Source organism: Exophiala mesophila (assembly GCF_000836275.1).
Source record: "Exophiala mesophila strain CBS 40295 unplaced genomic scaffold supercont1.2, whole genome shotgun sequence".
NCBI classification, from domain to species: Eukaryota; Fungi; Ascomycota; class Eurotiomycetes; order Chaetothyriales; family Herpotrichiellaceae; genus Exophiala; species Exophiala mesophila.
In genome coordinates, this window is record NW_015622505.1 from 794,428 (window position 1) to 821,793 (window position 27,366).

A 27,366-nucleotide genomic window follows, 5' to 3' on the forward strand; every position below is an offset into this window, starting at 1 on the left:
AAGAAACATCTACAACATTGGTTCTTCGTGAGGTCTTGACTTACATCCTAGTAGACAATTCTTGTCTTCTCTGCTCTTAAGGCCATGCATCGCGGTCCTGGAGACAATTGATTGTCACCAACCATTACTTCACGATGGATAAAAGTTTGAATTTCCTTTCATCGTTCTTGGCCCAAGCGGGTCGAGATACAAACTGGACAAAGGCAGCTACACTAGTAGCCTTACCAGCGACTGGCTACTTCACCGCCAGATTCATCGAAGAGTATCAAGGATGGCTAAAAATGGGCCGCGGTGGCCTACCTTACAACCTGTTCGGCTACTTCCTCAATCTATGGCTTACATTCCGGTACGGAAGAAGAGATACCATGGGCATGGATCTGTATGAGCGGCCAGACCGCTATTCACCGAACTGGGATAAGGCAACCAAACAAGAGCAGATCAACGCACAGAAGTCATGGCTGCCCACTCCTCTGTTCGTCAGACCTGGTCCGCGCTCCAGAGCGATCCATTACTGCGCTCCTCAGAGAGAAAAGAATGCGGGGGAATATCTCGACCCGGAGTTAAAGAAGGTAATTAATGGATGGAAATCCCCTTATGATGACCTTGCTGATTCGACCACAGGCATACCTACAGGCCTTTGAGGACCTCGTCGCGGACAACAGCGATGTGGTAGAATGGCGGACTTCGGTGTTGGAAAGACGTGGGAAAGCCATGTTTCTCAAGGACGCATACGATCTTCCGAATCCTCTTGCATATGCTCGTAGAGAGCTCGCACACATGCACGACAGTGATATCTCAGGTCATATCCTGCTCTCCTTGGGCGATGCGAAGGAGGTCTTGTCCAAGGGCTGGGGTGAGAGACATCGGGTGGCTGGGACCATAGCTCCACTGGGATACATGATTATATATCAGCCCAGGAACATAGACGAGGTGGAAGTTTTCTTGAATATTCTCAAAGCTGCCCTTGCATATGGCAGAAGTAACGGGCTTGCTCACCACAACAAGAAATCTATTTGAGATTGAGTGATTCAATCACGTGATCGGTGGAGGGGGAAACTTGCAGGGGGTTTTATATCAACAAGTGAATTAATTAGGTCGAGCGATTCCTATATATGTCCAAATGTACTCAACCAACAACGAAGTTTTATTCTCAATTGAAACTAGATTGATCTACCTTATTAAGTCAAGACAGTCTCTGCAAATACTTCAATCGACGGGGAGAGTTCAGCCTGATGGTCTCAGCCTTGTCAAATCTCAGCCAATGGCGCAAATGTGGTGACACATCTAGCAACCAATGACAGGTGAGCAATGTCATCACAATAACCAATTTTTTCTCAATTTTGCGCCGCTCTGCTTGGGTTGCTCCACGACAACCTTTGCTCTCCTCTTCTCCAATGCTGACCTTCCTGTCACACCTCTTCTCACAGCACCTGACACAAAAGCCGCAACCTGCACAAGTCGCGGACATATCTCACTCGTTCAAATCAAATGACTCTTTCATCTAGAGCTTGTCCTGTTGTGATTTGTTAGCAGAGAACCGAGCTCCACTCGGTAGCCAACCCTCGTTCGCAGTCGCTGCACACACATTCGATCCTCACGAAGCTTCAGAGAAGAATCAACACCTGGCCAATAACACGTCCCAAAGTTCACCCTAATGCCTCTCTTGTCAGAAACGCCGAATCGCAACACGCTCAATCAGCGAGCGTCGCGGGCGCGCAAGCAGGAATACATTACGAGCTTGGAAAACAAGATCCGCGAACACGAGCAGCGCGGCGTGCATGCCACGGCTGAGGTACAGAATGCAGCGCGACAGGTAGCTGAGGAGAACCACATGCTTAAGGACGAGCTGGCGGTGTTGCGAGAACACGTGCGCTGCTTAGAAGAAGCTTTAACCCGTCAAGGTGTGGTGGAGATTTTGAACGACGAAGGCCACGTGGAGGGTATCGTCAAAGGTGACCAAGGTGGTCGAGTTGTTTGGCGTGCACCGAGTCCCAACGCGGCCGCCCTAAACAAACGACAAGTGCACCATTATCAATACCCAGGGGCCGTCAAACCCGAGTCTGCCGACGATAGCAACCAATATCCCTCGCCACCAGACGAGCAAATATACAAGGAGTCGCAACACGAGCGCCAGCGACGCCGAACGTCGCACGACATGTCATCATTTGACGAGCAAGAGGCCGCTTCGATTCTACTGTCGACGGCCACCACACCCGTCACCTATGAAGACTCATCCAGCGCCGTGTCATCCTACCATAGCGGCGCGTCCAGTCAGCACCATGCCAACGATCCCTGGCGACCACAACAGTCGATGTCATCATCATCGTCATCATCGAAACTGGAATCTTCACAACGATACCCCTCGACACATCCGCAACAAGGACGAACGAGTCCCAACAGCACGCCGTGTGAAGAAGCAGCACTAATCATCGCCAGCATGCGAGGGATGCATACCGCAGGCATGGACGGCGCTGCAGCCCAGATCATGAACGATTTGGGCTGTGATACAGGAGATCGATCCCAACGATGCAAAGTCGACAACGTACGATTGTTTGGAATCATGGCTGGCGAGAGCTCATGACCATGGTTCCCCCTCCCAAAAGAAACATCTTTAAAACCCCTCCATCCCCCTTTGTCCTATCCCCTGACATATCAATGTATATACCTGCGTAAAATGTCCCTACCACGAGCCAAAAGCCAAAAAGCCAAAAGCCAACTTCGAAAAGTATGTATGTTTCTCATTTTCCTGCCGGTGGAAGGAAAAAAAGTCATGGGGAATCTTTTTAAAAGTACCTAGTACATTGTTCTTGATATCGAGTCAATTTATGTGTTTCGTAAACAATTTTTGATGACCGGTTTCATATTTTCTCCCTGTTATCTGTGAAAAGAGAAAAAAGTTCATTCGTTGTGCTAGAGGATTTCTCGTTCTTAGGCTTTTCTCGTTGTGTTTCAGTGTCCATCTGTTATCTATTGTTGGAGATTTCAATTTTTTCTTGTTTTTTGCGATGGAGAAGAGAAGCCTTAGGGGAAACTTGGATCAGGTGCATAAGCAAGCGACGGGGCTTCACATTTTGAGCTAAGTAAATCTCGATTTCTATTGCTACACTCGAGGCGCCGTGTAAAAGGCGAAGCTGTTCAATACGCCAGCTTTTGTGAGAGACTGTAACACGAGGTCTCTGTGCTGGATACCAAAATGCCAGTCCGATTTAGACAAGTTCCAGTCTTTTCCAACGCCATGTCGTAATCATACTCTCATGGTTCCAGAAAGCCAGTCTAAAAGACCGGCCAACTAAGCCCATTTACCGAGCAAAGCCATCAGTCCTGCGCCAAGACACATCGTGAAGAATGCAAACAGGACGGTCCGTGTCGGGGCTCGTCGCATGGATCGACTGAACATGAACTCATGTGCCATCAACTCGACCAGACCGGTGTAGATCAAGATACCGGCTGATATGGAGTCGAAAATGCCATTGACAATCAGCGTGGTTTGCGACTCGGGAGGGTATGTTTTTCGGACACCGAGACCAATGGCGATAGCGATGGGTGTGCTCAAGCCGTAGGCTAATCCGAGGATATATGGTGTCCATCGGCGGTTCTTGGGCCACGGGGTAACGGCGAGCCGCGAGCCTAGACCGAGACCTTCAAAGGTCTGGTGGAAGATGAGAACGATGAATAGGGTGTCGAACTCCTCGCCAGCGACGGCCAAGGTCAAGCCAATAAAGACACTGTGGAAGATGATGCCAAACTCCAAAACAAAGATGGCTGTCATTTGAGCTTTGTAGTCTTCGAGGCTGGAGAGGTCGTGGGCCTCCTCAATGTCGTTGTGTTCCTGCGAATGGCCGAGGTGATCTTGTCCGGGTATGTGGGTACTCTCGCTCTGTTTTCTGACGGCAGAGGGCTCGGCGGCGTCGTTGGGTGTATCTTTGTACTGTTCTGCAGGAGTGACCGAGTCCATCTCGTTGTCATCCACCGCAGTGTCGGTGGCGTGGCTGTGAGCATGGCCATGGTCATGTCCACCGCCGAAACTGCCATATCTCATCACCATGAGCTCAACGAAGAACAAAACGATGATGGTGATGAGAATGATGCCCTCCACCCAGGAATATTCGGTTATGATTCCGGTGAGACATTCATTGGTCAGAGCATCTTCCGCAGGCGAGAGGAGATGGATGAAGGCGGTTGCGATGATGACGCCAGAACCGAAATATTTGCAGATGAAGAACACCCATTCGGGAATGCGCAGGCCCTTGTGTCGATTGGCAAAGACGGGGAAGGTGGCGCCTATCGAGGATGTGACCCAGATGATGAAGAGGGCGGCTATCCGCAGACCCATGCGACCATCATAGTCATTGCCGGTGGCACAGGCGGGTGCTGGCTCGGCTTCCTCTTGTCGAGCTATCAACTGGACAAGAGATTCTAGATTCGCCATGATGAATGGAGAAGGTTGGGAAGGGTAGTTTTGAGTGTGACAAGTTTTCTCAGCAAGGCTTGGGCCAAGTGGCGGAGAGTGAGATTTAAGTATGTAGCAAGATCTCAGGTGAAAAAAGCTTGCTCCTCCTGAGAGGTGCTTGATCGAGGCTTGATCTTGAGGACCTTAGTAAATGGAGATGACAAGGATCCTGCTGAAGAAGACTAGAGTTGGTCGGTAGTGTGTCGACCTGAGAGTGCAAGGCACTGGACCTCTCAATCTGGTTGGTTTTCTCGTGGGTTACATGGACTACTTAGAGTGGGACAAGAAAACTTTGAACGGTGTCTATGGTTCGAGATCTAGAGGAGGACATGAGACATGAATGGTGATGAAGGACACAGCGTGAAGATATGAGGTGGGACAGTGTGAATGTGGACAAGTGAAGATTTGTGTTGCAAGGCCCTGACGTTGTCGGCCACATGGGATCCATGATAGTGAAATCCCGGCCATGGGCACTCTTTGACCTGTGTGTCTGTGTTGCAGCAGCAATAAAGTCTCCGTTGATCTGATCTCTAGTCGATCCTAAATTCTGAGGACCTTAAGATGAGTCTGCAACGGGCGTGGTGGAGATTAGTGGATGCTGGGTTATCGGCCAATGAAAATGCCGGCAGTTGTCTGGGATTCGCACAAACCCGAATGCTGTCATTGGCTCTTTTCTCCATTGACGAATCAGGACGACTGACCATGACTAACGACGGGTCTTTCTAGTAGTCTCTATCTACTCCATACTTTCTTTTATCCTCAATTCAATGAGTACTCCGTAACGTCAATTTTTCGTGCACGTTCGATCGCCAACTCGGCAATATACTTTAATTTACAGTTTTCGTTGTCGACATCCAATCTAAACAGAATGCTGCTGTCTGGATCCAATAGAAGCATTCTCATGGCAAGGCTTAGCTAAGCTAATCCATGCAAGGCTGTAGATGCTTGGCATTGCTTAAGGTCCTCAGTTTCGATAGCAGCATCCATTTGAGCGTCTTTGCAGAGACTGGCAGACGTGTGTGACCAGTGTTGAGGTGATTGATTCGACATTTAGCCCATGAGTGGTCAATAGAAGCCACCCCATACCATTCGTCATCTTCACACACCATCTGTGACTGTGACTCGTAAGACCATTCAAGGTTTGAAACCTATCACCAGTTTGCTCACAACAACTGGCGGTGACCAACAATGATGGGAAAAAGGCACACCTATCCCAAGCCGAGGATGGAGCCGGCCTCTCCAAATTTGGGACCACGTGGCTGTCGAGGCATATGACGAGGAATGATCAAAAGCCCTTTCCACAGAAGCCATCCCAAAACACTTGCCGTCGCAATGCTCGATGACAAAACATTAATGTACAATTCCCGATGTTGTTGGCCCTTGGCGAGATAGACCTGCTTTTCTCTTATGTAACCTTGGCCATTCTGTAAGTGAGGGATTTCGGATATTCGGTAACGAGTCCCTAGTCCTGGGATGGCGCTGATGCACTGATCCGCAACTGCGTGCAGAGTCTGCTGCACCGTTCTCTGGCGAGGTGGTTCCCAAGGCAGCCACGACTTTGCGGAAGAAGGGTCATCCTTTTGCCCCAGTACTAATGCAATGTCGACGGCTGGCCCTAGGATTTGAGAACACTGCAGTTGTGTCCATTGACCCAGGTTTGTATAGCGGGTCATCAGCGCATTCCTAGCCCAACCCTGAGGAAGTTGAGGTTGCTGTAATAGAGACAGGTATCCAATTGCCAGACAGTCCAAGCTGCTGATACTGTCTCCGAGAAGCCATTTCTTCTGGTCCAGGAGATCGGCGAGCGGTTCGAAAAGGTCGGCCGTCACAGCATCGAGTCGGAATTTTGTCTTTTGAACGTTGCGACCCAGCAAAGAACTGACTGTCTGGTTAGGTTTTCGGAGAGATTTAGGGATATGTGCTGTCAGCCCAGAGTCTCTGGTCTGGTCATCTTGAGCTGTGTCGACATCCAAACTACTCAAGCCGAGGTGTTCTGATCTTTTTTTCGCCTGGTCACGAAGTTGATGAGGCAGCGTCCAATTGTCTGGCCAGGCAAGGATGTCTCCAAGAGCCTGACGGGTGACAGTTAGATAGTTGTCACTGCTCACATAGAGACTGAGGTCGAGGAGGGGTTGGGCTCGTGACTCGATGAAGGATGAATAGGCAACAAGGTCTGCACGTTGAAGGTCGTTTAGATTCCGATCGAGGTTCCATTCGCCGCTGGAGATCTCATCGAGGTAAGCCACAATATTGCTGAAACCGGCCACCCATGTTTGATCGTGGCATAGTGCAGGAAGTTGTACGAGTGGGCTGACGTGAGTGTCGTTGGATGGGATCAAGGTCCAACCGTCACGCGGGAGGGATTGGCGACAGTAGGAAATGGCGGCCGCGCATTGCGGATCAATCGAAGGCAAACCAAATGCTGGGCCCCATACATGCAATTCCAGAACCATATCACTGACCGATTGCACCTGATAGCCTGGGCTTCACACAAAGACTTTGACAGTCTAGCTGCGCAACGGAAGTTTACCTTGATTTCGCGACGAGACACGCAGAAAAGAGTAATGCTTCAGAGTAGCGGACTACTGTGGACTGGTGTTTCATCGAGTGCATTCTGTAGGCCAGATGTTTTTATTATTGCCATTACAAAAATTCAAAGATATTTAGGCCACTTATCACTAATACTCGAATGCAATAATAGGAATCGTACGAGTAATATCATTCATGTCTCATGACCTCTACTGCTTGTGATAGTTGTCCAGGGGTGCCTCGTGCTTGATTTCTTCCCAAACCTCATTGATGCCTTTCAGAGCTGCTTCGCTCAGTTTTCCTTTCCTGACGCTGACTAACGTCTCCTCCAGTTGATCAAAGTCACGAGCGCCAAAGATGATGGCATCCCCCAGATCCTTGTTCAGCTGGCTGTGGTAGACGACCCATCGATAGGCCAGCTCAGCACGTGGGATTCCCTCCTGCTTGGCGATTTGCTCCCATTTCTCTAAGGCTTTAATGTAAGAAGGTCTTGCGTACAGGCTCTTGTACAGACCACCCAGAGCATCGCCAAAGCGACCTGCGCCGTCCTTAATCTGCTGAGCTGTCTTGGTCAAAAAGCCGCCGGCAAGAGGGCTGTAGGCGAAAAAGGACATATTCAGCTTGCGAAGCGTGGGGAAGAGTTCCGTGTCTTGTCTTCGAGCTACGGGGTTGTAGTTGCCCTGGTATACCGACGGAAGGACGTAGCCCTTCTCTTTGGCCAAATTGTACATTTTTTCCACGTGTGCTGCCGTGTAATTACTCAGTCCAAGTCGCTTGAAGAGACCGAGCTTATAAACCTCTTGGATGCCAGCCAGGGTCTCCTCGTCTGGCGTGTCGACGTCGGGGCTATGGAGGTAGAAGATATCGACCTGCTTGACCCCCAACTTTCGAATGCTCTCCTTGGCCGAGGCAACGATGTTATCGTGTTTGGCGCTGCCAGGTTGGAACCCGGCAGCCCATTTGGTATCAAGTGTGAAAGAGTCACCGGCGTGATTGGCCCCCAGGACTGTTTCGGACTGTCCATATATTTGGGCAGTATCAAGTCTGGTGACACCATGCTTCTTGAGGATGGAGAAGGCACGCTGAATACCTTCGGTGGTGATGAATGGCTCATAGTTGCCAAAAGGGCCTCCGCCAAAGACTACCTGGAGTTCGCTCGAGGACATTTTGTACAATGTGATTGAGGAAGGGGTCTGGGATGTAGAGCACGGGCGAAGAAGCAGCCTGTTGGCTAGAGCTAGGGGTAAAAGCTTTTAGGCAAGTTGAGATGTTCAGATGAAAGTTTATTCTTCACGAGGGCTTTTATATATCTGCATATGTAAAGCAAAATATCGTGATGGAGGGGTACATAATTACACAATATCGTGATGAGGGGTACATAATTTGTAATTCCTTCCTTTGTGCACTGTCCACTGACACGGATAAAGATAGCTCCAGCATCACGTCACCGTAAAAGAGTGTTTCAGGCGCTACTCATTCCTCCCACAAGCCCTGGCTCCAAGAAGGCTCCAGGGGAGGGGATCACTTACTCCCAAGTCCAAAAACTCGCACATTAGTCCCAACTACCGATAGGGCCACTACAAGCGTGCATTAGAACCAGGAGAAGGAGATGTGAGTGGTCGGCGGTCGATGGTGAAGTGAGAGCTGGATCATGTCGGGGTAATCTCTAGACCAGGAAGAGTACAGCCAGTTGTAACTACCGGCGTGTTGGTTGTCCCGTCATCTCGGCCGAGACTTAATACGGTAATATCCGTGCTTACAAGGGACGATAGAAGAAGTCCTGACGACGTGAAGGCCGGTGATAAAAGGGTAAGAATGGACATATCGGGGTTAATATTAAATACCTAGGGTGTGTAGCTGCCAATGTCGAGCTGTAATGGGGGAATTACGTTAGGAAGTTAGGTAGGTACCTAGATACAAGGAACCTACCTTGTGCTGAAACTGCAACTGCAATTCATCGTCCGGCATTTGGTCCGTTGTCACCATGGACGTGTCAGGAGCGTTAGCTTATAGGGAGGTAATAGGCAATCGCCGAGGAAAGGACAGACTACTCCGTACTCCGTAAGTCTCCCGCCTGGCTCCAGAACTTTGAGCATCCCTTGGCAGGTACGTGATGGAAAAAGAGTGCTTATTAATGATAAGAATGGGGACTACATGGGGAGCGACAGGGGCATGGCTCCAGGGGTTCAGCCTTATTGTTAGGCCGAGGGGGCGAGGGCGCCTCCAAGCCTGTCTGATTACTTAAGTACCTCGAGTAGGTACCTTAGGTAACCATAAGTGACGCATGCCATGGACCTTCCCCCGCCTAGAACATGGACAAGAGGGCCCCTCGGCCTTTGGCCAGCAGATGAGATTGCCATTCTGCGCCTGACCATCATTCGTCTGCCGGTCACGTGTGCAAACCCCAAACTGTCATCTCCACCTCCACCACCACCGTCTTGACACTCAACGTCAACAAACGCCTCATCTTGCCTCTCAGCATGCCCTCAACACCATTGCAATACAGCATGTATGACTTATCATCGCCTAGGCCAAGTCCTGGGCACTACATCGCCACACGCATGGCGACGTCATCACAAGGAGGGTCTCATTGATAAGCTTGTGCATCGCAACGACGTTTCCTTCTCCCTCTCCCAGACCAAGCCTGACACAACAGTCGATGAACCCCCACTTACATCATCCATTCAAGTCGCCCATCAAGCTGGGGTTAATTGTCTGGCCGTCGATAGCATTGACGGACAATTCTTGATTACAGGTGGTGCCGACTCCATCATTCGATTATGGAATGTGGACAATCACGCATCCTCGACCTCGTCGACCAGTCCCAGCGGTCAGCCTTGGGCACCAACCACCCATTATCCCATAGCATCATCGTCACGCGCCACCCCTGAGTCTCACACTCACGCCCTCACGTCCATTTCCATCTACCCATTCGATCCTACACCTAGCACACTGCTGAGCACTGCGTATGACAAGACTCTGAAGGTGACCTCCATCACCCCGACCTCCCTTGTCGCCATCCACACATTCACCCTCGATTATGCGCCCTACACACACGCTGTGTCGACCGTTCCCGACTCTTCGCCTTTGATTGCCGTTGGAACTGCCCATCCAGCAGTGCGCCTTCTTGACCTGCGATCTGGTCTATCAACCCACTCGCTGTCCGGCCCGAATGGAGCAATCTACTCTCTAGCTTGGTCACCTATACACTCTCATCTCTTGGCATCTGGGTCTGCTGACGGAAAGGTATTGTTCTTCGATATCCGACGTGCCAATGCCGCATTTGCCTCACTCGATCACGACGATGCCATTGGCGTTGTAGGCGAGCCACCCTCAACTGGAGCTCTATCCGCTCGACATCACGTTCTCGATTTCCAAGCCGTCGCCCACAACGGTCCTGTCACCAGTGTTCAATGGACCCCTACTGGCGACAAGATTGTGACTGCAGGTCACGATCAACGAATACGGGTCTGGGATGCTGCCACCGGTCGCAATGACCTAGTACATTTCGGTCCTCGAGTCCGCAACGATCGTGCCGGTCAACTCCAGCCGCTGATATCGCCTAGTGGGTTCCACGCACCAGGTCGAGAGATGCTATTCTGGCCCAACGACGATGGCCGAGGAATGATATTCCAACACTTGTTGAGGGAAGGCAATATGGTGCGGATCCTGCGTACTCAAGGTATCAAGATTGCGCAAGTTCAGAGCGAAAAGTCCGGGTCTAGGTCATCACGGGTCAGCGCCGCCGGCATATCTCGCCTGACCAGCAAAGGTCGCATCAACGCCATGGCATGGCGTGTCAATGCGATGAATGGCTACGGTATTGAAATGTATACCGCCCATGGAGATGGCAGCATCGGCGCCTGGTTCCCACGGAGCTACGCTGAAGAGAAGGAGGATGACAATGACAACGATGAGTCGATTGAAACACATGGCACTCATGGTGCACAGCAGCAGCCAGTCGTGCAGTCGAGCGACACTGCTCAAGACCAAGAGGAGATTCGGAGGAAGAGAAAGAGAGCCCTGATTGGCGACTTGGTTGAGGGTCTGGCTAAGAAACCGATGTCTCTTTCGTGATTATTGAATGAACTACCTGACTTGAGTCGATGTTCACATGTGAATAGACATTCTCAGACAAGATAAAACCAACCAGTTTCGTCATTACATGTGTCACTGCACGTGAGCCGACATAGGGACCTGCCTCAGGTAGTCCATCACCACTTGTTGGTCATGTGATAACGATCCATAGATCTGACAAAAAGTAATCTAAGAGACAGGAACCCAGGTCAACTGAGAATTACCACATGTTCTAGGTCCCATTGATCTCATTGACGGTGTCGTATCTATCTCGACATCATTTTAGTAACACATGTCCGTTACCCATACCCATCAAACATGCCCTCTCACCCCGAATATCTGTACATAGACTCGTATCCAATCGTTGTCCCCACAAATCATAACTCCATCGCTCAATGCGCTAATCAAACAAATTCTATACACGTGTACAAGTCATTGGAAGTGAAATAAATTTTAAGACAGATCACAGCATCTGACTAGGGGCTTTGCTGTCCAAGCTCATGCTGCTGCCTCTGAAAACATTGCACCCGCCACATCGATCTTCAATGCCGCTTTGGGACCGAGAACCCATTAGGCGTCGCGATTTTGAAACGAGTATTGATGCCGGCGACCATGTCGGCAGCAGTCATGAATCCGGATGGAGTCCCCAGCTGCGGTGGTGGCGTCGGCCTAGGTGGCGCCCTGATCTCGGGGTTTCCATACGTGGGGATCTGGTCAGGCAGGGGGAACGGCATCGCTACACGAGGTGTGCTGGGCATCATCCGAGAGTATGGAATAATGTTCGGCAAGTGTGCGTTGGTATTCGACATCATTGCTGTCTGCATTATGTGAGGTGAGTTCATGCCTACTGATGGATCGAATGATGATGACGTTGCTGCCACTTGATCTTGACTCATTCGGCTGTTGTCCGACTGTTGCATCCGATTGATGTTGAATTGGGGCCGTAGATCGATCTTATGAAAACCTTGTTGACCTCGAGGAAGGGGATAATAAGGCCTTGTCTGAGGTTGATGCTGTTGATGCTGTTGCAGCTGCACATCGTTTGGGTATGGTTGAGCCATTGACAGTCCATGTTGCATAGAGGTGTGTGTCTGGAGGTTAGTCGTTGTTTGTGAAAGAGGCATGGACTGCATCATAGGTGCTGGGACTCGTCCGTACTGAGGTATTGTGGACGAGGTAGAGGTTTGTTGGAACTGCTGGTGATTTTGATTGGAAGAATGTGGTTGTTGAGGATGCGGATTTTGCACAGTCGACTTGTCAGAAAATAGCGGAGGTACCACCACATGATGCTGGGGTTGCTGTGAACTGGATCTTGGGGCTGGAGGAGGGTTTGGCTTGTTGGTGTCCATATGTGCCGAAGTAGACGGACTATTGAGGCCTAAAGAATCCCTACCAGGTCCCATCTCGTCGGTTGCCCTTTCTAAGAATTCTGCAATGGGAGTCGAAAACGGAGATTCAAAGATGGCCGCACTGGCCTCCGGATCCTGAGTGTTTGGAGTGGCGGTCAGGTTGCTGGGCATCTTCGTTGTACATATGATTGGTGGTTTCGAGGTTGTTTGCTGGGTGGTTCGACGGGCGTTGGGTGTCGTTTTGGTAGGTCGTGCTGGGAGAGGATTGGATATGGCCCTTTGCTGGGGTTGGGCAGGGGGCTTTTGGACGTTTTCTACATGAGACTCGATCGAGGGCTGGGCTGAAGGGGATTTTGTCGCCCGATACTCGCTTTGTTGTCTGGCCCATCGTTCTCGGTTACCAATGGCCTCATTCTCTGCTCTTTTCGCTGCGATTAAAGCCGCAATCAGATTCGGATGTGTTTTGAGAGTGGGCGCTTCACCATCTTTCAGCTCAGGTTCCATTGCCGAGGCGGTAGTTGATGTAGGGTTGCTGCTCGCTTGACGCTGGGTTGAGGTTGAGTCTGCGCGGGTGGGAGTGGACGAGTGGCGTGGTGTTGTTCGAGACGCCTGTGTCGCTGAGGTTTGTGACTTTGTCGAGGCGGAACTCACATTTGCAGGTTTGGTGGCGGACTGGTTTATCCAAGCCTCTCTGCCAACGCTTGATGGTCTCTGTGAGGTCTGCGTGAATTTCTGACTGTGGGTGACTGGCCTAGACGACGGTTTAGTAGCCGCGGCAGGAGTCGAAGGCTTAGTGGGCAAGGGATGTGAGGCGTTCAACGGCCCTGGATGGCCCGTATTATCCGGTGTAGCAATGTTAGTCGCCAGTGACCGTGAAATTGAAGAAAACTGCTGCAAGGAGGCAGGGATCTCGAAAGCAACGCGTTTCTGAGCAGCCGATGGAGATGGTGTCCGCTTTCGACGCGTCATGATGATGGAGGATTGGGGTCATGAGTAAAACGTCGCTGGGTGAAGACTTTTGGTGAATGTTGAATAGCTCGTGGGGGGTTTGGTGAATGATAGTGAGATGAATGATAGAGTGCTTAGTAGTGATAGTGATAGTGGTTGTGAATGTGGAGAATGAAGTCCGCAGTTCCAAAGTTCCAACCAACGTGATGGACGTGCAGAAGCGTGAAAAATGATTGGGTGGAGAATGGAGTGCGGGGGGAGTCATCCACGAGACAAGCACTGTACAGATGCTGGTCGAGGCCCTCGGTTACCTGACAGGCATGTCGATCGCCTGGGGATTCGCCTGTTCTAGGGGATGAGAGCCTGGAACTGTAGGTGTCGAACGCCTGAAGAGGGATTGACCCTACCTGGGGGCCACCCTACCTGGGGGCCTGGGCAGGTGCACCACGAGGTTTATTTTCCGGGGTTGTTAGCACAGAAATAGCCTTTCTAACGCCAAATATGAAAGCATAACTAGGACACCCCCTCCAGCTTAGTACTGTACTATAATCACACTATCATCACCAAATGCTTAATGTTAAGAGCCTCACGGACTCCGTGCATACAAGGATCCCCCGCAGCCTGTCAGTGAAACAAGTCCTTTATCCCAAGTACACAAACTCGTCTCCATGACACTCGTGTCTTTTAACGATTGGCACGATGCATAACATGTCCAACTACAGGCTCAAAGTCTCGCACTACATCGCACTTCATCGGACAGACACCTCCACTCTCTTTTTTGATCGAGATGAGGAGAACCGAGGTTTCATATCCGAAAGCACACCCACTCTAATGCTGCTTAGACTTCTACCAGCCAATGACGCTTCCATTCCACTTCCCCGAACTTCGTGATCGCCTAAGCATCTGTGGCATCAAGTACCTCCCCCAAGAAGCGGGGAGAATGGGTCTGATGCTGGTCGTTGCTCCTTCGAGACTACCTCTACCGACACTACCATACCGGACCGACAGCTCCAGTTTTAAATGTCTCCCACATCTTCCATAAGCGTAAGCGAAAGAGGAGTAATCACTCTCATCTCCCTTGGCCCGTCTGGAGGACAGCCTGCGGCGGGGTCACTCCTTCCAAATAGGTAACCATGGATCGAACCTACTATATGAATAAGTTTGGACAACCCGCTGTTTCTTCCCTCCGGCCCATTACCAATTTACCAAACAAGTCTGACCAAAATGGGTGATCCTTCTGAATCTCAACAAAAGCCAGAGCGTGTTCTGAAGCGTCATTTGTACGAGTATGCCGAACGGAAGAGAACCGATGGACCCTACGCAGATGATCTTGACGTCGATGTGTTGATCGTGGGAGCTGGCTTTGGCGGGACTTACTTGCTGTATGAGATGCGCAAGGCAGGTTTCAAGACAGTTCTATACGAGGCGGGTACCAGTTTTGGGGGAACATGGAGATGGAATGTCTATCCAGGTACGCAAACAGTATCAAGACAGTACCGTCTCCGTCTCACAAATGATACCTAGGGGCTCGTGTTGATTCTGAAGTACCCATCTATCAACTAGCCATCCCAGAAGTCTACAACACCTGGAACTGGACCACCAACTATCCAGACTGGCATGAACTCCAGGCCTATTTCGACCATCTTGACAAGGTGTGTGAGCTCAGTAAAGATTGTGCATTTGGCACCGTCGTTACCAACGCCGACTTCGACACCCAACAAGGAAAATGGAAAATCAAGACCGCCGATGGACGCAATGCCAAAGCACGATTCCTCATTATCGCTGCAGGATTCGCTGCAAAGCGGTATATTCCTGACTATACGGGCATGGATAAGTTCCAAGGCATCATCCATCACTCATCCTTCTGGCCCATTGAAGGCGTTGATGCTCGAGGTAAGAAGGTCGCCGTTGTTGGCACAGGCGCTTCGGGTGTGCAGATCATTCAAGAATGGGGACCCCAGGTTGAACACATGACTGTCTTCCAAAGGACTCCCAACCTCGCATTGCCTATGGGCCGACGTGACTTGACAGTGGAGGAGCAAGAGAAACTGAAACCAGCGTATCCGGAACTATTCCGATTACGCGAACACAACTTTTCAGGGTTCACCTACGATTTCGAAGAACGCTGCACCTTTGAAGATTCCCCCCAAGAGCGCGAGGCCCTGTACGAAGCTCTATGGGCACGTGCGGGTTTTCGACTGTGGCTCGGAAGTCATAAAGACTATCTGTTTGACATGAAAGCCAACCGCTGTGTCTATGATTTCTGGCAGCGAAAGCAAGCTCCACGAGTGACTAACCCGGAAAAGCGTAAGCTCCTGATACCGGAGGAGCCGCCCCATCCGTTTGGTGTCAAGAGACCTTGCCTGGAACAAAATTACTATGAAGTCCTTGACCAAGATAACGTGACCATCGTGGACATTTCGGAGAAAGGAGGCAATGCAATCCAGGAATTTACAGAGAAAGGAATCCGGACCAAGGACGGTAAAGAGTATGAGTTTGATATTATTGCTCTAGCCACTGGGTTTGATATTACGACCGGTAGCATGACGAATGTGAGTATATCTCTCTACCACCCTGACCCCATTTTGGTGTCTATAAGTTTTTCCTATTGACCATGTTTTGCGTCGTTGGGCAGATGGGTCTCAACTCCATCAACGGAACCAGTCTCGAGTCGGAGTGGAAAGCTGCAGCAAACACATACCTAGGCACGACCATCTCAGGGTACCCGAACATGTTCCACCTGTACGGGCCTCACGGGCCGACCTTGCTGTCCAACGGCCCTACCAGCGTCGAGGTACAAGGACGATGGATCCGCGATGCCATCAAGCTGATCGACCGCGAGGGTTACAAGTACGTCAACCCGACCAAGGAAGCCAGCGACAAGTGGAAAGCCCATATCAACGAACTCAGCGATATAACCTTGTTGCCCACCACCCGTAGCACCTACATGGGTGGCAGCGTGCCAGGTAAGGCCTTCGAGCAGGTCAATTATGCCGGTGGGATGCCCGCATATGTCAAGGAAATCAGGGCCGTCTTGCCCGCCTTTACAGGGTTTGAGGTGGTGAAGGGGGCTGCTTAGAAGTTGTGAATCAATGGTTCCGTGGGTGCGAGATTGTCAGTTGATCATCGTGGCAACACGATATTGCATACTGTTACATATGGCTAAACAAAATGGCCACCACCCAGACTGTATATTCTCGATGCGACAATGAATTAAGTAAATGAAATGAATTGTGAATTGAAGTTAAAGAAGAATGGCGTTGGGCATCGTAGCAGAGAAGAAGCGTATGCCTCGCAGGGCTTCAGTTTCGTGGGTATTCCAACGACAGGAGGTGATCCCAACTCCCGAGCATAAATCGTAGACCTCTCCAGGAGGCTCTTGGTTTCCATAAAACAAGACCAAATCATAAGTCATGAGGGGCGATGATTGCGGAACTTCTTCTACTTTCCCCCTCCGCCTTTGCTGTCCATATACATCTTGGCCACCTTCTCGATCAAAGGCGCAACACTCTTGTAGTGCTTCTGGCCTTGTTCGTAGAGTTTATTGACGTCACCCATGCCAAATCCTTTCTTTTTCGACTTGTCATGGTCGTGGTCGCGGTCCCGGTCTCGATCGCGCCTATCTCGGTCCCGATCTCTGTCAGAATCATGGCGGCGGCGGTCACGGTCCCTGTCGCTATGCCGGTCTCGATCCCGGTCTCGGTCTCTGTCTCTGTCTCTGTCTCTACGGTGGCCTCTGTCAGATACATAGCCATCGTCGCGCCTATGGGGACGGTGACGATCATCATATCGGTCGTCGTCGTGTCTCTTTTTATACGCATCCCGTCCATCTGACCTGTAGCCCCGGTCACGTTCGCCATATCTGTCTTCGGGGCTGCGGTGACGGCGAGATCGCGGTTCGGCAGCGTCGTAGGGATCATCTCTGCGCCGGCGTTCGGGGTCTCGAGTCGATCTAGCCCTTCGAATGGGTTCTGGGGAGTGATCATCATAATCTCTTGGTCGCCTGCTGGAGCGGCCCTTGCCAGATTCTCTATCAGAATAGAATGAATCCGGTTCAGGGACGGGTTCACGGTAGCCTCGAGAGCGACCATAGGCGACCGGGGCAACGGCGCGTTTGGAATTTCTTGGGTCTTGGTCTTGGTCCGAATATGGACTTCGACGTCTAGCAGCGGTGTTTGATCTTCTTATGCCATCTGGGCCGTGATCGAAGGGAATGTCTCTAGGATCGACGTCTCGCTTTCGACGAGGAAGTTCATCTCGAGGATCAGGAGCTTGGGGGAGAGGAGAGATATCGTGGCGTGGTCGACGAGGGGCGGACCTAGGGTCTTGTTGGTCTGGATAAGGCAATCCGCCGCCATCATCGTAGCGCGGACGCTCACGACGGGAGGAGCGTGGAGCGTAGTCGTCGTGGGAGGACATGAATACCAAGCGGTGACAATATCAAGGTTGTTTGGCGTAGAAGGGGAAAGAATGGAAGGCTCAAGCCAGCAGCCTCGGATGATATAAGGTCTTGTATCAGAAGGCAACCTTTGTGGGCCACAATCACCCGACGCAGGGATGCACAATGATGGAGATCAGCTGTAGGAGAGCAGGACAGAATTCGTCAGGTGGGACGTTAGGAGAGGCCTGAGGCGAGGCAGATTCTCAGCTGTACCAGCCACAGTCGAGTGACTCCCCGGGAGGATGAGACTTGGGCGCCAATGGCGTCACTTGACCCAGATTTCTCATGCAGGGAACGCGCAAGCCTCCCAGTTGGCGCCACTGGTTGGCGGGTGGTGTTTGGGCGGTGATAGGAGGCTCCAAGTAGGTTTTTGATATGACATAGGGTTGATCAATACCAAGGGCATCAAAGGCAAGGTGGTTGTGATGTGAGGGTATGAGCAGAGAGGCTGAGGAATATATCGGTGGTTCCTGGCTCAAGGGCAAGACGAAACCTGTCGAAAGGCTTCTACGACAATGATGAGCGAGTCAAGACAAAGACACCGCGCCGAGTTCTCGATATCTGCTGGCAGTCTAATCAGGCCAACATGACAACACAACGAAGGCGTGGAAAAAAGAGAAAAAAAATACGACCAAATTGTTGTCGTCGATGTTGATCAGGGAAAGCACAGAGCACCTTCCCATTCAACAAAGGACTAACTTAGGCAGGAACGGCTCGTGCCAGCCGTCTGCCCTGGCGCCCGAAGCCCTGCGCCGAAGGACGCCCTTAGCCCCGCCTGTTCAAGCACATGGGGAGCCCAGAACGACGAAGAAGTACCTATTCCGTAGGCTTGGCCAGGCACCCCAGGCACCACTGCGCATGGCCTGTGGCGGTGCTAGGCTGCTGGCAGGTGATTCGGTTCTCTTCTCACACGACGCATCAATACATCGTGATTCATTCGTGGTCAAATGACTCCTATTGCACCCGATCACATGCTTGTATGTACGTGTAGAGGTATGCCCTATGACACATACCAGCTCATCAAAAGCCTCTATCTCGATCTACCAGCATCAGTTGTGTGGCAAAGCATCCAGAGTGCCAAGTCGATCACGAGTGTTTCCTTGGCACTAGTCTCTCGCACGTGATTCTTCTCTCCGCTCCGCCCAAAATGTTCCTTCGAAATTCCAACCAAAATGCCATCAAATATTTCAACACAATCTTCTAATTCTAGCCATTCCTATCGACACTTTATGCACATTTCACCAGCACACTATAAGCACCTATGCGCCCATCACTACGGCTCTTAGCCAATCAAACCGGTTCTAAGCCGTCTGCTGGAGCTGCTGGTCGTCTTCGCAACAAACCTCCTCCCCTGAGTTTGGACCAATTCATCCAACGACAGCGGGTTTTGACACTATGGCGCGACATTGTTCGCAGTTTATACAAAATTCCCGCAAATAGGCGTGGCGAGCCTATCACATATGCAAGGACCGAGTTTGAGAGAAATCGACATGTCCAGGATATCCAGCAGATTCGTTATTTGATTTCTACCGGCAAAACCGAGTTCGAGGCCATGAGGAGATATATCGACGAACTGGCAACTTGAAAACGCTAAATTCATTCATGGCCCTAACAACTATGTGGAGTGGCAACCCTGTTGGACCATCTAGGGTTATCCCTTTGACCCTCGAGTGAGTTGAGCACGTCCATGGGGTTGATCCCAAGACATAAAACGTGAATCGACGATTCTCGAAAGGTCACAAGTGCGTCTACGAATGTATTTGCATATTCGACTTGGCCAAAGTACTACAATTGCTTTCAACAAAAGATACATCTGTACTTTACTGCTGGTCCTCGATACACTTTGACATTGCTACTGGCAGCTTAAAGCTCTCTCTGGATAGTCGTCGTCAACTGGGACATCACCGCAACATCAAGCTTGACCTTTCACCATTTTGTGGCAGTACTGTCCACTCTCAATCTTACGCACAACAATACGAGACCCTGCACGATGAGACGAGCATCACTCGCTCAAGTACCTAATCCTACGCCGTCTTGTGCACCACACCCATCAAACCTTCTCATAACACTCAAATATCAGATCACATTTTCCTCCTTTAGGGATAACCAGAAAGTGATCCTTCATCGACATGCTCTCTTCGGTCGTTGTCGACGGCGACTTGACACGGAACCTGCGCAGTAATGTGGCCGTAATCATTTTCAACTCCATCATTGCCAGGTTCTTTCCCAGACAGGCACGCGGTCCCGTGGAGAAGGGCATGAAGAGCACTTTCATCTCGTTAGACATTTCCCCAAGTTCCATCCACCGCTCAGGAAGATATGCATCGGGGTTTGGGAAGACGACTGGGTCACGTTGCGTCGTATAACACTGCGCCGACACGACGGTCTACCAGAAGAGAAATTATTAGCTGGAAATCGACAGGCAAGGACATCTCCCACCTTTTCCGGTATCAGAACTCCATTCAGCACTCGTCCTCCCTGTGGTGTCTCCCGAACCAAGCTTGCTGGAGCTGCCGGGTGTAGTCGTAGCGCTTCTGCGATCACTGCCTCTAGAATAGGCAAGTCCTTGACTTGGTTGTACGAAGGTATGCCATTGACCCACTCTGACTGTGCCGAAAGCTCCTTGTGCAGTCTCAATTGCCACTCTGGCCGCCGGGTGAGCTCCCAGAAAAGGTATGTCAGGGTTGTGCTGGTCGTATCTGGTCCCGTATTAGCGACATGTCGACCTTGTTCAATCTGCCGATGGCGTCATATACCTGTTCCTGCAAACACCAAATTCCCAATCTCCGAGTACACTTGAAAATCTGTCAAGGTCTCATCACGACCCTTGGGACTGAGGATCTTGGTCAGAAGATCTTTCCGTCCAGAGTCTCGGCCGTGCTGTGCGACATACGTTTCAAACGCGGTTTTGCCATACTGTCACCAGTCAGGGCTCCATCGCCAAGATTGAGATAGTTACATGAGTTGGGCTCACCTGTCTAAGCCTATCTGTTGATTTAAGAAAGTGCTTCACTGCCGGCAAAGGGAGCCATCGAACAACCTGGTAAATAGGCCAAAAATTCGATTTGATGCCAGCCACAATAAATGTTTTGTCCATGTCTACCAGAAAGGGAGGGGTAGAATCATTGTCGAGGCCACCAAAGCTTCGTCCCAGGAACAGCTCCCCTAGAATCTATCAGTTCTGCGTAGGCCGTTTCAAAAAGACCAGGGAATTCAAGTACCAATGATATCAAAGGAGAGCTTGCGAAACAAAAGCAGCATATTGATCTCTTTTCCAATACACCCATCGATGCGATTCACCACCTTTTGGATATGTTCCATGATCAAAGGTTCGGTGTTGGACAGATTTGCTGTCGAAAAGGCGTGGCTCAACAACCGTCGCCGTTGACTGTGCTCTGTCTTGTTCCTCATGCTGAACATGGTAATGGCTCCTATGGTAAAATCCTCGTAGACTGGTGCTTTCATGAACTCGGTCTGCTGGCTGTAGATTTCTTTGACCGTCTCAACATCTGCGTACGATACTTCATTTGGACCGATCCGCACAGCTGGGCCATATCTTTTGTGAAGTTCATGTATAGTCTGGGTTCGGTCACCTGCCATGTCGACAAATATCAACCATTGACCAGTGATTTTGGCAAGAAGTGGCCCTGGAATGTGACGCAACGGCGAGAGAAACACATTCCAAATCGCCTACGTTACGTTAGGACACACATTTCCGTCCTGAAATCATGTATACTGACCTGCCACATAAACCATCCTACTAGTAAGCAGGAACCTGCGATTAAGTAGTTGTCCATCATGTTTATCATGTTTCCCACTGCTCTCGCTGTGTACAGAGCACTTCCCTAGCTTTGCTGGTCACTCAAGATATCGCTTGATAGCATAAAAAGCATTAAGGCCTCTGCTGCAGTTTATTCCCCCTGCTCACCAGGTATGTCCTTTTGTGTCCTTCTCCACCCCGGATGTGCTCCCCGCGGTATTCTTCCCCGTACCCCACCGACCTACCCCATCCCGGATACGCAAGGAACTCGAAGAGAAGCCCTGAGATTGTGGACACAACTCTCTCCCAGTCTTCATCTTGGTATTACCAATTGAGGGAGTTGACGCCTTCTTGGCTCGCTTCCGCGGAACCTCTCATGAAAAGCTGCACGGCCATTCTGTCATGGTGCCGGCTCCGTTGTTGCTGAGCCATGGGGTTGACCCAAGGAAATACTTGGCAATAGAGATTTGGTAAGGCACAAAAGCTTACGACGATGCAGCACTCTTAGGGCGTCAGTGGGACGAAGACCACAATAACAAGATGGACTGATCTGTTGATGAGACTTGGATACTTCTTATCTAATCTCCTGAAGATAAAGCCTTGCCACTTCGTGCATCTCGTGAGTGTTCGAAAGATTCGTACTTGACAGAGGATACACGGATGAACCCCAGCATCCGAAAGGAGACTTAACGGAGTCATTTTTGAGGGTCTCCACCGTAGTTTGTAGTGTGTTATGGAAGGAGGCCATCCGTGGAGGCTCGAACTGGTGCTCGCATCACATAAACATAGCCTTAAATTCACATTATTGTTGCTGTCGTTGCAACTATCGCCCATATCACGAACACCAACAAATCAAAATGGGCTCAATCGAATCTCCAGCAACTAGGCCGGCAAATGGCGATAGTGGTGTCAATGGCACTACTCACACCGTTCACACAGGGTTGAATGTGTTGATAGCTGGTGCTGGCATTGGTGGTCTAGCGGCCGCCATTGCTTTGCGACGACGAGGACACCATGTTGAAGTATTTGAGCAGTCTGGATTCGCCAGTGAAATTGGAGCCGCAATTCATTTAACTCCTAATGCCATGGGCGTTTTGAAGTATCTTGGAATCGATCCCAGAGACAGTGGTGCGGTCCCGCTCCTTCAGGTATGAATTTGCAACCATTTATCATGTACTATCTCTGACCGATTGCAGACCAGATTTTTGTCAGCGAACAACGATCTTCTTCGTGTCCAGGACAACGCAGCAGAAGCAGCGCGTTGGCAAAACGTAAGCCTTCCCGTTCCTTCGCAATAAAATTACATGGCAACTGACAATGGTAGCCATGGCTGATGGCACACCGCGCCCATCTCCACTCCCAGTTAAAGGAGGCAGCAGTCTCAAAACATGGCATCGGTGAGCCGGTTACAATCCATACATCCTCGCCAGTAGTCTCTACGGATGGACATACGGCCATTGTCACATTCGAAGACGGATCCACACGATCAGGCGACCTCATCGTTGGTGCGGATGGTGTACATTCCAAGTCCCGTAAAAGTATTCTCAGTTCCGCAAGAAGTTTCAAGACTGAGGCCAGTGCTTTCCGCTTCATCATTGAACGCCAGATAGTGCTGGATGATCCTGAAACAGCGGCTGTGCCTGGACCCGACGGCTCCATGGACTTGTGGTACGCGGCGGATCGGAAAATCGTCGTCTACTCAACTTCTAACAACAAGCTCTTGAACTTTGTGTGCATTCACCCGGCCCACTTGTCGGATGCGGGCGATACTTATGACAAGTCGGCTTCAAAATCTGCAATGCTGGAGGTATACAAGGACTGGCATCCGAGTATATTAGCAATGCTCAACAAAGTGGATCCGGCAGACCTCAAGGTCTTCCCATTCTTTGACCTCAAACAGCTTCCTACTTTCGTGTCCGAGCGAGTGGTCTTGATTGGAGATGCAGCCCATCCTTTCACACCCCATCTGGCCCAAGGCGGTGCCATGGCCATCGAAGATGGTGTCTCGCTGTCTATCCTGTTGGAGAACGCCTCGTCAGCCGACGTTCCAGAAAGACTCCAGCTGTATAATCAAGTGCGCTACACTAGAGGTTCGTCAATTCAAGAATTCAGTCGACAGGTCGGTAGGGACGGGTTGGCATCTGACGGGAGTGAAGCGAAGAAAGTGGCAGCTTTCAAATGTAAGTCTCGACCACCTTAGGCTTTTGATGCTCCACCATCTTCTGTCTCGCATGTTCCCTCGACTAACTCTAGGTCTAGTGCACGATTACATGTCCTACGCCTTGAGTCATGATGAGGTGCATTTCTCTACGCAACAGCTCCGAAATTACAGATTGAAAGCTCACAAGGGAGGAGTCAGATGGCGGCAGCCGACTGCGTTTGGCCTCCTACCAAGTCCAAGGCAGGATGCGTTAGGAAACTCTTTCACGGCGTCCCTGGGTCAGTCCACCAGTACAAGCGCGACGGTTCTCTTCGAGACCAGCGCGACGTTGCTTCGAAATCTCTTCCCAGGCCCACGATACTACTTCGAGAAGAGAGATACGGTGGCTAAAGTCTCGGTCTCTGTCAAGTCTCTGCGCAACATGGCATGGCTTGGTGGAAGCGGATACGATCTTTTGCAGCTCGACATCCACGGCGTGTGCTACAAAGGTACAGACGGCGTTGTCAGGAAAGGCACCTACTGTCCACTTATGGTTGAGAATCTGGCTGATCCCATCTTGACGGGCCGTGAAGAGCTGGGATTTCCCAAACTGTTTTCGGACATTGACATCTCGAGGCATACTACCTCTTTTCGAGCCAATGTCTCATGGAGGGGCGCAAAGTGGGCAACGTTGGAGATCTCAGGTCTACAAACGACCGACAAGGATCCCGCGGAAATCGATCGAGGTGAGGGTGTGCTGGTGCACAAATACATTCCCTCCACAGAGATTGGAACACCTGATTCCGACTACACCGTCCTCCACTTGACCGACTCCAGACCGACCGTCAAGTCGGTACAAGCAGCGGACAGGAGCAGTGCCAGACTGGAGTTCCACGATCTGGGCCGCAAGTTGTTGCCCACTCTACATCCAGTTGCCAACCGCCTTGCAGAGCTCCCGATTTTCCGGACCATCGGAGCGTCGGTAGTCGAACACCAAGGTGTCTCAGACATCACTAATATGGAGCGGCTCTACTAGGTGAATACGGGTTACAAGAATGAATGCCGGAAAATACTACCTCCTCAAAGGAAAATCGTTAAATAGAATCTTGCTGTAGACAACTAATATGAATTTGAGCCAAAGGGTATATTTCAAGTATTCCGATCGTCATCTTGGAAAAGTTCGCGCAGCGCGTTCGCGAGCACCCTTGCAACCCGAAGATTGAGCATACCTAGAAGATGGATTCCGTTCTCGATGCATGTGTTTCCTGTGATGGAAGGCGTGCCGGCGACAACGAAGTCGCTATACCACACCATTAAAGTGGAGAAATAGATACAATATGGGAGGTGCGGTGGTTCCAGGATATGAGGCCGTTCAAGAAACTCTGGTTGACGACGACTAGATATCGCCACATAATCTTTGATATCCTGAAGCATCGCCACAGCATGCCAAACGGCAGCTTTGAAAGATGGACCACGGGTACATCGGCGGACAATGTCGGAGACCTTTTCATCGCTGGGACTTCTGGGATTCGCTTTGAAGCTGCGAGCCAGCCTCTGGAGTGTTCCTAGATTGACTTGGAGATGAATATGGGCCAGGTGGTACAAAAGGGTGGATGGGAGGTCTGCTGTCCTCGGAGATGAGCTTTGCGCACTCGCCCAACGTTCCAATCCAAGCTCAATGAACTCAGGCCTCCATAATTGTGGTACGCGCGTGTACTCATGCCCACGCGGACTGGCCGCCCAAGTGCGGATTCCCAAGTTGACTACTTCGCGTAGGCTACCAGCAACCGGCGTAGAGTGGGCAGTCGGACTGAACAGTGGTGTCAAATCAAACTTCAGAGGTGGTTGCTGCTTCTGATTATAGTTCATTGATGTAAAGTGCGGTGGGCGTTGGAGGAGAAGGACACGATAGCATTCGAGAATTTCCAGTCCCTCCAGTGCTAGTGACAGCTCTCTAGCATCGGCAGGCTCCAATTCACAGGGAGCGATTTGCAGGCAATATCTCATGGCTTGCCTTGTGGTCATGTGAAAAGCCTCCGTGAACTCATAGCTCCGCTTGTCGCCGCTGCAGATGCCGTAAACAGCGAGAAGAATGTGGGTCTTGACAGTGTCGAGCGCTTGCTTGAATGATGATGGCTGTGGCTGAGAATCGGTCTTTTCGAAATGAATTCTTCTGGCATCGTTGTATAGAGATTTGGCAATCGTGACGCTGCCTTCGACGCTGCAAAACAAGCCGCCGAGGGCGGCCATGGCGAGACATAACTCATGCGGTGTGGTTTCACCTGCCACAAAATCGGCATAAATACCAAACGTGGCGGACAAGTGACGGCGACCAACATTGAGAAGTATGTTGATGACCTCGCTGTCATATATCTGAAGCTGGGGCGGTGCTGAATACCATGTCCGTCTTGCCTCGTGCAACGTAGGGCTGGACGCCCGCGAGCGTAGCTTTGCATGCTCCTGCATGATATTGATAGCCCCGGCAAGTCGTTGATTATTCGACGTGTCAATCTGGGGCCATAGTATCTCGGTTGGATCAGTCAGGTCTTGAAGCCAGGCTTCCACCTCCTACGGCATCAGTTAGCGGCCTTGAAGCACAGTCACGGAGTCGAGGAGGCATCAACGCACCTGCATAGGAAGCTCCCATATCTCATCCACGAGAGGGAAATCTCCCTCGTTCCACTCTGTTAGGCCTGCTTCGTCAAACCCAAGCCCAACTATGGGAGCGAAAGGGGGTTCGATGGTTGACAATGGAAGATTCTCTCTCTTCTCGGTAAAGGTTGCTGAGTCTTGATCCACTGGTATAACTGAAGCTGCTTGAAACGAAGCATCCATGTTCGTCAATATATCAAGTTCAGCGCCATTAAGAGTGGTCGTATAAGGACTGGTATTGGTCATCAATGAATCACTACTTTCAGGGTGCCACACATCGTTGTTGAGCAGAACTTCGGAAGGATCGCGGGTGCTTGTCTGAAGGGCCGATGTATCTGCGCCAACGGCAAAATTCCTCGGCCTTTCCGGTGGTTTTTTGACGCCAGAACTGATGCATGGGAGATCTCTAGTCCAACAGGACTTGCAGGGCCGCTGTTCGTCGCATCTCAATTTCCCTTTGCGGCAGTGGTCGCATGCATGCTTAGATCGCCTTTGTTGAACAGCGGTGGCTTTTTTCAATCTAGGTTGCCCTATACCTGGAGGCGCGTGGAACCTTCTGATGTGCTTGTCCCGCACATCTGCGCGGGGAAACCTGATGTGACAATGAGGACAATCAAATGGGCGTTCTCTGGTATCTAGAAGGTTTTGCGTTAGAAGCGACATGTCGGATACGGTGCCAGTGCCCCATTTCGTCTGGATTCACATACGAGTTCTTCGATGTCGGGCAAGGTGCTCATTTCGAGCGAATGAACGACCACACACATTGCACTAGAGAATTGAGTCAGAATTGACGGGAGAGAGTATCAATGACTGACTGTCTTATCTGATGCTGCCTTGGTCATCGAACCATCAGCCACACTGGTATGTCGAGTGATTCGAGCCCCTTCTGCCGGGCGAGTTGGGCTAAGCCCGAGTCCGGGGTAATCTTCTGACATGGGACAATGATAAACGAATCCTGGGGTAAGATAGAGGCATCGGGGAAGCTGGTTCCAAGCGGGAGAGGGTGAATGGAGAACAGGG

At 50.8% G+C, this 27,366-nt stretch overlaps 10 protein-coding genes across 10 annotated transcripts; 4 read left to right on the forward strand and 6 right to left on the reverse strand.

Annotated features, from left to right (window-relative positions):
* Positions 1-1,170: 1,170 nt before the first annotated feature.
* Positions 1,171-4,913, reverse strand: PV10_02199 (uncharacterized protein). Its single transcript, XM_016366488.1, has one exon. The coding sequence runs from the start codon at positions 4,427-4,429 to the stop codon at positions 3,290-3,292; it is 1,140 nt and encodes a 379-aa protein (XP_016226006.1). The 5' UTR covers positions 4,430-4,913; the 3' UTR covers positions 1,171-3,289.
* On the forward strand, positions 1,304-2,842 carry PV10_02200 (uncharacterized protein). The gene has a single exon (XM_016366489.1). It carries the CDS (start codon positions 1,655-1,657, stop codon positions 2,579-2,581), a length of 927 nt encoding a protein of 308 aa, XP_016226007.1. The 5' UTR covers positions 1,304-1,654; the 3' UTR covers positions 2,582-2,842.
* Positions 4,914-5,658: 745 nt separating the features above from the next.
* On the reverse strand, positions 5,659-6,903 carry PV10_02201 (uncharacterized protein; the record flags this gene model as incomplete). Its single annotated transcript, XM_016366490.1, has 1 exon — positions 5,659-6,903. The coding sequence occupies one exon, from the start codon at positions 6,901-6,903 to the stop codon at positions 5,659-5,661; it is 1,245 nt and encodes a 414-aa protein (XP_016226008.1).
* A 285-nt stretch (positions 6,904-7,188) lies between these two features.
* PV10_02202 (uncharacterized protein) lies at positions 7,189-8,145 on the reverse strand (the record flags this gene model as incomplete). The annotated part of the gene is made up of 1 exon (XM_016366491.1): positions 7,189-8,145. The coding sequence occupies one exon, from the start codon at positions 8,143-8,145 to the stop codon at positions 7,189-7,191; it is 957 nt and encodes a 318-aa protein (XP_016226009.1).
* A 1,079-nt stretch (positions 8,146-9,224) lies between these two features.
* PV10_02203 (uncharacterized protein) lies at positions 9,225-11,440 on the forward strand. Its single transcript, XM_016366492.1, has one exon. It carries the CDS (start codon positions 9,491-9,493, stop codon positions 11,054-11,056), a length of 1,566 nt encoding a protein of 521 aa, XP_016226010.1. The 5' UTR covers positions 9,225-9,490; the 3' UTR covers positions 11,057-11,440.
* Positions 11,280-13,504, reverse strand: PV10_02204 (uncharacterized protein). Its single transcript, XM_016366493.1, has one exon. The coding sequence runs from the start codon at positions 13,372-13,374 to the stop codon at positions 11,599-11,601; it is 1,776 nt and encodes a 591-aa protein (XP_016226011.1). The 5' UTR covers positions 13,375-13,504; the 3' UTR covers positions 11,280-11,598.
* An 848-nt stretch (positions 13,505-14,352) lies between these two features.
* On the forward strand, positions 14,353-16,456 carry PV10_02205 (uncharacterized protein). The gene is made up of 3 exons (XM_016366494.1): positions 14,353-14,824; positions 14,878-15,905; positions 15,989-16,456. Exons 1-3 carry the CDS (start codon positions 14,578-14,580, stop codon positions 16,430-16,432), a joined length of 1,719 nt encoding a protein of 572 aa, XP_016226012.1. The 5' UTR covers positions 14,353-14,577; the 3' UTR covers positions 16,433-16,456.
* Positions 16,457-16,465: 9 nt separating this feature from the next.
* On the reverse strand, positions 16,466-18,264 carry PV10_02206 (uncharacterized protein). Its single transcript, XM_016366495.1, has one exon. The coding sequence runs from the start codon at positions 17,770-17,772 to the stop codon at positions 16,795-16,797; it is 978 nt and encodes a 325-aa protein (XP_016226013.1). The 5' UTR covers positions 17,773-18,264; the 3' UTR covers positions 16,466-16,794.
* A 736-nt stretch (positions 18,265-19,000) lies between these two features.
* On the forward strand, positions 19,001-20,864 carry PV10_02207 (uncharacterized protein). Its single transcript, XM_016366496.1, has one exon. It carries the CDS (start codon positions 19,056-19,058, stop codon positions 19,377-19,379), a length of 324 nt encoding a protein of 107 aa, XP_016226014.1. The 5' UTR covers positions 19,001-19,055; the 3' UTR covers positions 19,380-20,864.
* PV10_02208 (uncharacterized protein) lies at positions 19,845-21,603 on the reverse strand (the record flags this gene model as incomplete). Its single annotated transcript, XM_016366497.1, has 6 exons — positions 19,845-20,180; positions 20,234-20,493; positions 20,551-20,710; positions 20,769-20,959; positions 21,016-21,484; positions 21,535-21,603. 6 exons carry the CDS (start codon positions 21,601-21,603, stop codon positions 19,845-19,847), a joined length of 1,485 nt encoding a protein of 494 aa, XP_016226015.1.
* Between the last annotated feature and the right edge of the window lie 5,763 nt (positions 21,604-27,366).

What these genes read in the sequence shown, in the direction of transcription:
- PV10_02207 (XM_016366496.1), top strand. Translation starts at nt 19,056, where the DNA reads ATGCGCCCATCACTACGGCTCTTAGCCAATCAAACCGGTTCTAAGCCG.
- PV10_02204 (XM_016366493.1), bottom strand. Translation starts at nt 13,374, where the DNA reads ATGACGCGTCGAAAGCGGACACCATCTCCATCGGCTGCTCAGAAACGC.
- PV10_02199 (XM_016366488.1), bottom strand. Translation starts at nt 4,429, where the DNA reads ATGGCGAATCTAGAATCTCTTGTCCAGTTGATAGCTCGACAAGAGGAA.
- PV10_02206 (XM_016366495.1), bottom strand. Translation starts at nt 17,772, where the DNA reads ATGTCCTCCCACGACGACTACGCTCCACGCTCCTCCCGTCGTGAGCGT.
- PV10_02203 (XM_016366492.1), top strand. Translation starts at nt 9,491, where the DNA reads ATGACTTATCATCGCCTAGGCCAAGTCCTGGGCACTACATCGCCACAC.
- PV10_02200 (XM_016366489.1), top strand. Translation starts at nt 1,655, where the DNA reads ATGCCTCTCTTGTCAGAAACGCCGAATCGCAACACGCTCAATCAGCGA.
- PV10_02205 (XM_016366494.1), top strand. Translation starts at nt 14,578, where the DNA reads ATGGGTGATCCTTCTGAATCTCAACAAAAGCCAGAGCGTGTTCTGAAG. An exon ending in GAGATGGAATGTCTATCCAG is followed by an intron (nt 14,825 to 14,877) that starts GTACGCAAACAG and finishes AATGATACCTAG; the next exon opens with GGGCTCGTGTTGATTCTGAA. An exon ending in CGACCGGTAGCATGACGAAT is followed by an intron (nt 15,906 to 15,988) that starts GTGAGTATATCT and finishes GTCGTTGGGCAG; the next exon opens with ATGGGTCTCAACTCCATCAA.